Source organism: Triticum aestivum, chromosome 5D, assembly GCF_018294505.1.
Source record: "Triticum aestivum cultivar Chinese Spring chromosome 5D, IWGSC CS RefSeq v2.1, whole genome shotgun sequence".
In the NCBI taxonomy this organism is placed as follows: Eukaryota; Viridiplantae; Streptophyta; class Magnoliopsida; order Poales; family Poaceae; genus Triticum; species Triticum aestivum.
In genome coordinates, this window is record NC_057808.1 from 436451020 (window position 1) to 436461847 (window position 10828).

The window sequence follows — 10828 nt, forward strand, 5'->3', positions numbered from 1 at the left end:
TTCCAAGAATATTCGGCAGTTCATATTTTCTTAAAGTTAAAAAGAATAAAAAATGTTTCAAATATGACGCTATAGTATTTTCTTAAACCCTGATAAAGAAGGGCATCCATGCCTGATTATGCTAATGAAACGGGATTTCTACGATGCGATTAGTAAAACATCCGGTTACGCCGTCATAGAAGAGAGTGATCGAAGCAACCGTGTCTTAAAAGTCGCCAAGCAGCCACCAAATGAGGAGGCAAGCACAACCCCGAAATGGAGGCGGACATGGAGGGAAAAAAGAAGGCAAGAAGACTGCAACTCCTTGCTCTATTGCTCACCGTTGCGGAGACTGATTTTAGTGGACACATCAATTATCTTTCCTGGTGCTTCTCACAAAAAAAATCTCTCCCATTGCAACGTATGGGCATATGTGCTACTCCATGTGACAAATTGGAAATCGTGTGACAAAAGTTATAAAGAACCGTGTGACAAATCTTTGTTGTTTCATGAGTACTGTAGTGGAGTATATGTGAATGTGATGTGAGGAAAAAAAAATGTTGCTGCACGCTGTGGAACCCTTTGCTTAGCATGAGAGGCAATGCACGCGCCAAGCCCCTTTTACGGTAGCGACAGCACTAGTGGAAGACTTCTTTCCGTCTGCATAGGTTCGGTCGTCGTACTGCAGATTCCAAAGCCATCGTCCTAGTACTGTGTTCTTTTCCAAGTCAGTCGTGCTCCTTTCCAAGCCATTTCTTCTATCGAAAGTCTCGTACCGTCAGAATCATTCACACGAGCATTCTCTCACTGTCACTGAAAACCCAGCAATCGGCTAAAATGAATATTTGTGTTAGAAAATCTGAATACAAGGTAGTTTTACAGTCAAACAAGACAGCGGCCCCTATGGACCACATAATTGAGAAACACAAAAATAGTAAAAAAAAATATACAATCATACAGAATCAACAAGAATGCAATAGCAAACAGAAGATCCCATGGCACAAGAAAACCGAAGGAATTGTAATTTGGATGGCACGCAAGAAAACACACACTCAATCCTGTACGAATGATTATGTAAAAAGAATTCTACTAAATATTGAAATCCTTATATATGCAAGGCATAACAAACCGATATGTGGTGATTTGGGTGGCACCATTCCTTTAACACACACCCCCCCCCCCCTTTAAAAATTATTATTCTACATGAGTCTTGTCAAATTCCTGCAAATGGCCTTAGAAATTAAACCACTTCAACCGGAAAAACAACATCTAAAGGCAGGTTCGGATTCCCTCCCCTTCACAACTCCGCTCAGGGAGCTGGAGGAGTAGCAGTTCAAAATCGCAGAATGGGGAAGGAGGCGCTCCGCAGATCCTGAGATTTTACGGAGTGGGAGGATTACCGAACAGCCCCTAACACTCCTCTCAAATGCCAAAAAGAAAGAAAGAGAAAGGAAAAGAGCATCAAGAAAAGATCCATTGGGAAAAATAAAGCGTCCTCTGCGACCGCAAGGGGTACCCAATAGACGCACACCCAACTCGTTTAAAGCCGGCGAGGAAGCCCAGGAACAGCCGCCCACTCCTCCACTTCCCACTTCCCACTTCCCACCTCTGAAACCACCCAACCATCTTCCTCCCCTTTGGAGCCTGATCGACGAACTCCGGTAATGGCGCAAGCGCTGGTCGTCGTCGTCTCCGGCCGGCGACGATGGCGGCTGCACGGGCGCACGTGGAGAGGCTCCGGCGGGAGCGGTACTACATCGGGCGCGGCGGGCAGAACCCGCTGGCGGAGAACATGCACCAGGCGGAGAACTACCTGAGCCAGGAGCTCTACTCCAAGGACGTCCACTTCCTCATGGAGCTCGTCCAGGTGACCTTGCTTTCTTGCTTTCTTCTTCCTTCGGCACTCTGTTTTTGTACTACTCTACAAAAAAATTCTGTGGTTATGTACAATGCTACTTACTATACTACTAGTACAAAAAAAATTCAGAGTGTGGATTCTATTATGTGCACTCAGATTAGTGTGGATTTTATTTCTATGCATTCTCAAGAAAGCGTACGGATTTATTTATTTTTCCTCAAAATGCTTTCACAAATTATTTTTATGTGCATTTGGTTCATCTTGTGCCTACAAAAATCTACAGTTCTGATTAATTTCGTTATTATACATACCCCCCACCCCCACCCCCCAAACTGAACTTTCTGGCCTTTTTTCATTTATAACTTTATGTTTTATTATTTGCGCAGAAACCCGGTTATTTTTTCCTGCAAAAAAATACGAAGCAACAAATTCTTTTTTTTCAGTTCGAAAAGGCAGCAATATTTTATTAATGCAGGGTAATTTCCTTTACTTTTCTAAGCACTGTTTAGTAAAGTGACTGTTGGTTTTTCTGCTCACCGCAGTTTCCTGTGAGCTCATTTGATGTCAAGTAGGGCCTACCCTTCAGTTGCATAGTATAGCTAGGATCAATTGATAAAGATGTTTTCCTTGGGATTAGGCACTGTGGCAGCACAAAAGTCACATTAACTCTGAACATATAAACTCGCATTTTCTATGTTTACTTTGCATCTTCAGTTTTCACACCACAGTACATTTATTCAACAAGCATTTGGCTTCTTCTTTTTTGGCGGGGGGACTCGTATTTGAATTTATGGTGGCTGGTGGCCATGTTCTCCAAAAAATGGAGGGCTAAATGATCTCTTATTTGTATTTATGAAGTAACTGTTTTAGGAACACTACTACGGTAAAGAAAAGAAAAAATAAAAGACCAAATTCAGATCCAGTGTAACCATTTTCTGCTCTACGGAAAACAGAGATCTCCTTTATTTCTTTTCCACATTAAGAAACTATTGCAGATCCGATGTAACCATTGTAGCTTTAGCCTTGAGAACATTTTCAGTTTGCCTGTTGCCTCCACGCTATTTTGCAACCTGTTTGATTTGAAAACTTGATACAATTTTGCCGTCAAGACTGTTGAAATAACTGTGACTCTGACAAACTTGTGTGTTGCTACATGGGCTTGTTTTTCTCAAATCTCATTAACGTTTCGGTATATATATATTGCATTTCAGATTAATGCACTTGATTCAGCTGTATTTGCTCAATATCACATTCATGTTAACATTTTATTCCTGAATAACTAGAACGCTGAAGACAATGAGTACCCTGATGGAGTAGCACCGTCATTGGAGTTTCTAGTAACATCAACTGACATCACTGGATCTGGTGCATCGTCAACTTTACTCATTTTCAACAACGAGAAGGGCTTCTCTCCATCGAATATTCAGTCTATTTGTGGCGTGGGCAAATCAACGAAAAAGGAAACAGGGACAAGGGTTACATTGGAGAGAAAGGTGAATCTTTGCAGCTCATGAATCCTTTTGTGTTCACTCGGCCAATTTGAAGCATTTTATCTTTTAATGTTAGAACTTCAATTTTGTTAGCGCGTCACCGGTTGGAACTTTCCCTGTCAAACGTTATGGTAGCTGCTATATATCAAATGACATATAAGATGGGCACAATTCTATTTAGCACTTAATCTAGTGCTTAGTTAGAATGGTGGTGGAGCAAATATTCTCATAATGTATATGTATTGCAAAACAAATTGGGTGCAGCATGCACAGTATTGCTTGAGATGATTTGTGGTGCAAGATATCATGCGTTCATTTCCTGACACTCAGAAACAGAGATGTGTGCATGTTCTGAAATATTAGTGTAAGAAAATAGTACCGACCACAAAATATTACCACTGGCCTTTTAAGGCCCATTGTATCTAGAAGTAAGACTCATTATTTATCATATATATTACCACATCAAATCTTCTTGATGTTAAGTTGTCACTTGTGCATTTCACTATTGTCTCGAAAGTGTGTGGATCTTCTTTCATAGCCTTGCTAGGCAAACTTTAGTTTTTGGCAGGCTCCTAGAAATCGGCCTTTGCATGGCAAATTCATGCACATGGCACATCAACTTTATTAACAATTTTTCCCCTCCTGTAGTATGTTTCTGATTGAAAAACATTACTCTTCATTAATAGCTTACTGAAGCAGATCCATCAAATACAGACTTGGTATAAATAATATTAAGCATGCATCGCTTCACTTTTGTTTTTAAGGCATGCTGGGCAATTGTTTCCATTCGTAGAAAAGATAAGATGTGCAAAAGATACATAGGCCCATATGGATATAACAATTTTAGCCATTTCATTTGAAGAGTTAGTCTGTGGTTATGTACATGCTTAACGTATATGTTCCCCTTATATTGAAACTCAAAATTTGTAATATCAATGTCTCTTTTTATATAGGTATTGGATTCAAAAGTGTGTTCCTGATATCAAGCCAGCCCCATATATTTAGTAATGGGTATCAAATCAAGTTTAATGAGAAGCCGTGTCCAGAATGCAATATTGGATACATTGTCCCAGAGTGGGTTGAATCCAGGCCTAGCCTTTCAGATATCAAACAGATATATGGGTCTACCAGAGTCCTTCCAACAACCTGTATCGTCCTGCCTTTGAAGGATGAGAAGGTCACTGCGGTGAAGCAGCAGCTTTCGAGCTTGCATCCAGAAATGCTACTGTTTCTGTCAAAGATCAGGCGGCTTTCTGTCCGTGAAGATAACGGCAACGCTAGAGGCAGCACTGTTAGTGAGATTGCAATATCGAGTGAGAAGAACTTTGAAGTGAGGAAGAACATGCATGCGGAGTCTTACACGGTCTTTTTATCTGCTCAAGAGAATGAGAGTGAAGCAGAGTGCGGGTACCATATGTGGAGGTAGGGGTTCCCTGTCAAGGCAGAGAACAGGGTGGACAAGCGTACTGAAATCGATGAGTGGGTCATCACCCTAGCCTTCCCTCTTAAGGAGCGACTATCCCGTGGGAAGCAGCTATTCCCTGGCGTATATGCCTTCCTTCCCACGGAGATGGTGACCAACTTCCCCTTCATCATTCAGGCTGACTTCCTCCTTGCATCTTCAAGAGAGGCGATATTGTTCGATAGTCCATGGAACAAGGGAATTCTGGAGTGTATCCCAAGTGCATTCATGAATGCCTTTGTAGCACTTGTCAAGTCCAGAACAGATGCACCAGCAATGACTATTCCATCGATGTTCCATTACCTGCCAGTCAGTCCTTCGATGATCCCTTTACTTGAGCCTGTTAGGTCTGGCATCAAAGACAAGGTTCTCGTCGAGGATATAGTTCCATGTGAGTCTCACACTCCACAGAAGATGTTTTGCAAGCCTTGTGAGGTTGCGTGGCTCAAACCAGCATTTTGGGATATCCTTGTCAAGGCGAGAGAGTCTGGAGTGGACCTTAAGAACCTGTCAACCCATGGAACCTACATTCTCAGCTCTCATTTCGACAAGAGTGCATACAACAGTGTTCTTACATTTCTGGATGTCAAAAGCGTGAGCCATGAATGATATGCAAAATGCATCGAGGGGTCTAACCTTGTCAGCAATGTAGATGAACAGCTTTATCTTGAACTTCTATCTTTTGTCGCACACGGTTGGCAAAACTTTTCCAGTACAAAGATGATGCAAATTCCTCTGCTGAAGTATGTTGACAGGAACAAAAATGTATCTATCTGGAGCATATCCAGAGCTAGTCAGTGGAGTGATAGACTGTGTATTGCATCTGATGGGAAGTGGATGTCATGGCTTATCAGCTGGAACCAGGAGTTTCCATCTTCTAACCGGCTTTTTGTGCCTCCCAGTACACAAACAGCTCTGCAAGGTTTCGCGTAGAAGGAAAAAGTGACATACTGGCTTCAGAGCCATGCAAAAGTGGAGGTTGTATCTGTATACAGTTTCGGCAATATTGTGGTTAAATCCTTGAACTGTGATGGAAGGCCTGCCATCGCCTTTCCTCACTTTCTGTATCATTCATCCAATAAGAATTACATGGAGAGCTACCAGTTAGCAGACCTGTGTCGTACCATGCCGGTAATTGACAACTATGGCAATGCTGTCACGGAAAGGCAAAGCATTCTAGTTCCTGCAAATGGTAGCAAATGGGTTGGACTGATGGGCACAAACCCATGGAGGAATGAGAAATACATTGAACTGTCAGCAGATTACAAGTCAGCAGGTCATTTTGCCGGGAACTACACACCTGCAGATCAGATCTTGGATTTTCTCAAGACAAAGATGCAGGCCTCGGATGTGCCATTCATACACCCTCCAAATGCAAGTTTCCCGACAGCCTCATCACCTCTGACTGTGGACAATGCAATCTTGCTACTGCAATGGATAAGAAATTTAAAGTCAAAAGGTGTATAACTACCAGCTAGTTTCTTGGCTTGTGTGAAAGAAGGAAGTTGGCTGAAGACATCAGTCGGATACAAGCCCCCGGCTGAATCATTTGTCCAGTTCTGAGTGGGGTAATCTCTTGCAAAATGGATCTTCCTGTGTTGATATAGCAATGATCGATCAACAGTTCTATCAATACAAAATGAATGCATATAGGGAGGAACTCAAGGTGATCGGGGTAAGATTTGAATTTGGGGAGGCATCAGCTTACATCGGCAGACAGCTCATGTCGATGGCTGCAAGCAATATGCTGACTAGACAGCATGTATATGAGCTGCTTCGGCTGATTCGGTTTCTTCAACAGAAGGTTCTGTCACCAAGTGAACTAGTCAACAGCGTGAAAGATGGACGATGGATGAAGAGTATTCTAGGCTACATGTCTCCTTCTTGCTGTATCATATATGATTCAGACTGGGCAGTTGCATCTTGTATCAGTACCCAGCCATTCCTTGATGTTGGATTCTATGGCGAGTCCATCCTTGACTACAAACAAGAGCTGAAGTTGCTTGGTGTTCAAGTTGGGTTTGAAAACAGTGAAAATACTTGCAAGCTTATAATTGATAATTTCAAGTTCAGTTCTTCATCTATCACTTCTGATGCTACTGCACTAATCCTCAAGTGTATCCGGTATGCTAGCCCATGTGATGATTTCTTGAGGAAGCTCAGAGATTTGAAATGGTTGAAGACCAATGTGGGATTCTGTGCTCCTAGTGAATCTTTTCTTCTAGATCCAGAATGGGAGTGCCTGGTAAAGGTGTTCAACGGAGTTCCTGTAGTTGATTCTGGATTTTATGGCAGTAAGATCAGCCCGTACAAAGAAGAGTTGAAGAAGACAGGGTTGATTGCAGGATTTGACCAGGCATCGAAGGCTATAGCAAATATTTTCAAGCAGATGGTCCTGAACTCATCGCTTACAAAGGCAAGTGTCCTGGCTCTTCTAGCTTGTTATCGGAAGCTGAGAACACACGACCCAATTCCTGTTGATCTTTTCAACTGCATGCGGAGTGAGAAATGGCTGTGCACATCACTGGGATTCAGGTTACCGTCGGAGGCAATCTTATTTGATGAAGGTTGGCAGTCTCTGTCGCCAATAGCAAGCTTACCCTTCATCAATGATGGTGACTCTAATGGTGGTTTAGGCAAAGAGATGCATGGTTACAAAGCTGAGCTGAAAGATTTAGGTGTCACAACAGAAGTGAAAGCTCATGGTGCTAGGCCTACCGTCACTGGTCTCAACATTTGTGATAACCCTGTAGACATTCCTGCAACTAGGTTTGTCATCAATGGTCTCAACATTCCTGCAGACCCTGCAGCCATATCTGCCGCTACCGTGTTGTCATTGCTTGGGTGTGTCAAGAGCTGGCTGGCCTGTGCAGCAACATTTCCCAAGGAATTTATGGAGGAAATCACTAGCTGCAAGTGGTTGAAGACAACACTTGGATACCAATCTCCTGATGGATGCATACTCTTTGATCCCAAGCAGTCTTCCATATGCATAACAGATGGCCCTTTCATCGATGAATCTTTCTATGGTTCAGAGATCGCCTCATTCAAGGATGCACTGGCGGCAATCGGAGTAACTGTGGATGTTCGATGTGGGCATGGCCTTTTTGCTCAGCATCTGAGGAGCCACAAAGAAATTGCTACCATTTCCAGGATCTACTTGTACCTCAAGGAGTGCAGCTGGGAGCCTGAGAAGAAGAACAAAGAGGGCACTGGCTGGATTTGGATACCAAATGAAAGGGGAAGTGGAGAATGGGTGAGCCCGCTGATCTGTGTTCTTCACGATCAGAACAACCTCTTCAGCCAGCAGCTGCATGTGTTGGGCAGATACTATGATGACAGGAAGCTGCTCCACTTCTTTTCATCTGCTTTCGGCGTGAGGCATGGCCCTGGTGCCGAAGACCATTGCAAGCTCTGGAGCGCATGGGAGAGCTCTGGCAGTGAGATATCCGTAACCAATTGCTCTGCTTTCTGGCAGTTCATTGCAAGGAACTAGAGCAAGAACATGGAGAAGCTTCTGTCTGGTTGCGTCAAGGTCCCGGTTTGTACTGATGGGAAGATCATTTTGTCGCGGAAGGAGGACGCGTTCATTCCCGATGATTTGCTACTCAAGGATCTGTTTGACAGGCTTCCTCGACAATCCATTTTCATATGGTATCCTCCTCCTGTCTCTCGATCAAGGCTTAACAACATATATGGAAGCATCGGTGTTGAGGCAGTATCCAAAGCCGCCGAGAAGAGCGATTCTTTTGTCACCTTGGGCCAGGATGGCGGTTGCAAAACTGTTGCTGACCAGCGTGAGGTGATGAGTGCCGGTCTGGTCCAGATAGTCCTTGCTTTCCTTGCTGATCCAGCTCTTGACATTGCTTCCAAAGAACGGCACACTATGGTCTCTTGCCTGCTGAATGTGAGCATCCTGGAGACCAAGGAGCCGATCACGGTGGGGTACCGTGTGAGGCTGTCCTCTGGAGAGGCTGTGGACGTGGAGGCCAGCCGGATGATCAGGTGGGAGAGGGAGAACTCGAAGTTGTACGTGCAGCGAGGCAATAGTGTTGGTGCTGGTGCTGGTGCTGCAGCTGGTTACAAAGAGAAGATCGAGTTTGCGACCAACTTTGCTGACGAGATAGCCCGAGGACTGCTGTTTGAGACGCCGGACCGGATCCCTTCGCTTGCTGAACTCGTGAAGGTCGGCAGTCTGGTGGACTTCCAGGACGACGCTGTTGAGTACCTGCTCAAGTCCAAGAATCTGCAGCTGTTCCCTGAAGACGAGGCTTTCCTGAATGCCACGCCCCTAGGTCTATCCCTCCCTGACAAACTCACAAGATTTCATCTCACTACTTGTTTGCATATTTTCTCATTTTCTATTGAATCGGATTCTAAAATCATTGCTTAAAGTGGAAACCCGCATAAAAGAGGCCCTTTAAATTGAATTTCTATTTTCAAAAATGGGGTTTACAAAATTTTTAATGACTCTGAGGAATTTTTTCCCTGCTGATGCCAACTAAGCACAACTCTAAACTCCTGTATGTATGCATGTGGCAGCAAGAAGAATTAGCAGTCTTCTTCGGCTTTCACTCTTTCATGTCCCTCTGCGTGAGTCGCGGGTTAAACGGTAAGGGCATTGTTTTTCGCTTCTTTTGCACAATGTAGGTTCCTCCGATGTTGCATCGGTTTCAGAGTCGCTGCGATAGAGCCTGACATTTGTGATATTTTTTTTCTTGGTAATTTGTATGGTAGGTTGTTGATGGCCACAGTGGCAGGGAGCTTTGGTGTGTGCCGCGTATCCGGAGCATTTTCATGAACGCAACTAAGTGATTCATTACTACAACCTCAGATTCAGAGATAATTTGTTGCTTTCAGTTCAGCACTAAACAAGCCCATGTTCTGCTTGTTTGTACTATGTGTGGGGCTCTCTGCCTTGTTGGCCAGAATCTGTTTAGTCAAGTGTCTGGCACTTGTTGGAGTTAATTGCGTATAAGGTTACTATTGAGCATTATAATAGAGTCAAATGTAATTGCTCATGGAGGAAGTATCTCTTAGAAACCTGTGTTTCAGTGGGAACATGGAAACCAAGACGTGAGCCATTGGATCTATGATCCAAGGGCTTCTTCTCCCACCAACCTCACTCCATGCACTTTACCGAAAAAAAGGCCTAGGATCTTTGTGCGAAGTAATAACCAGTCATGTGGGCGCTTGTATGAAAAATGTTTGGCCGACAACCCAAGTTTCAAATCCGACGACCCACGCTTGAGTTTCCATGTTTACACCGAGTGAAGGCCTTCCCGCATAAAAAAACATAATCCAACTTATTTATATAACTTTAAATTTATGTTAGTTCGAACAATTATTCATTAAAAAGAGATAAACTGAACCATGTATAGTAAAAATTACTGAGATGGCATATATAGTTGTCCCACCTGTGTTGACACTGAACCATGGCCAAGGTATTCTGTAGATGCATCATGTGTGATTTTCTGCCCATATGGTGTGCACACATACAGATTTGCTTTGACAGATTCAAAATTTCATTCCTTCCAATAGACATAGAAGCAGAGGATCAAACAAACCCAACATCCGCTGATGCAGACTGCACTACAGCTCATGCAAAGGTAAGAGAAAATTACCCGCCATAGAGAGGCTTCATGGCAAGAAATTCATTGTCAGTTACCGAAATGACCAGACCTTAAATGTTGAGTTCTTCTATTTTAAAGTGCAAGCAACAGAGCATCTAGAAAATGAAGCGCCACTTGAATCGCTCCCAATGATTAATACAACAGTTGTTTTAGAAGTTTAGGCTCTTCGTCTTCTATGTCAGCAGAAGGTTGCTGTCAGAAGGTCACACAGCAACCGAGGATCCTCTTGCAGCTCCACCTTCTTCTGAACATGACCAACAGAAGAATTCATCATCAGAAGCAAAACAAAACTGAGGTATGCAAAACAGATTTAAATTTCTATAGATTAAATTCATCAATGCTCCCGTTTACTAATACAGTATGCTAATTGTTTTCCAGCCATTGAATGAGATAATAAGTTCAGATG

General features: G+C 43.3%; 2 protein-coding genes across 2 annotated transcripts; both read left to right on the top strand.

Moving 5' to 3' along the window:
* Positions 1–1570: 1570 nt before the first annotated feature.
* On the top strand, positions 1571–3712 carry LOC123122460 (protein NO VEIN-like). The gene is made up of 2 exons (XM_044542661.1): positions 1571–1846; positions 3121–3712. Exons 1-2 carry the CDS (start codon positions 1685–1687, stop codon positions 3349–3351), a joined length of 393 nt encoding a protein of 130 aa, XP_044398596.1. The 5' UTR covers positions 1571–1684; the 3' UTR covers positions 3352–3712.
* Positions 3713–3720: 8 nt separating this feature from the next.
* On the top strand, positions 3721–9940 carry LOC123122459 (uncharacterized). The gene is made up of 3 exons (XM_044542660.1): positions 3721–9084; positions 9332–9401; positions 9527–9940. The coding sequence occupies exon 1, from the start codon at positions 6399–6401 to the stop codon at positions 8283–8285; it is 1887 nt and encodes a 628-aa protein (XP_044398595.1). The 5' UTR covers positions 3721–6398; the 3' UTR covers positions 8286–9084; positions 9332–9401; positions 9527–9940.
* The last annotated feature ends 888 nt before the right edge of the window (positions 9941–10828 follow it).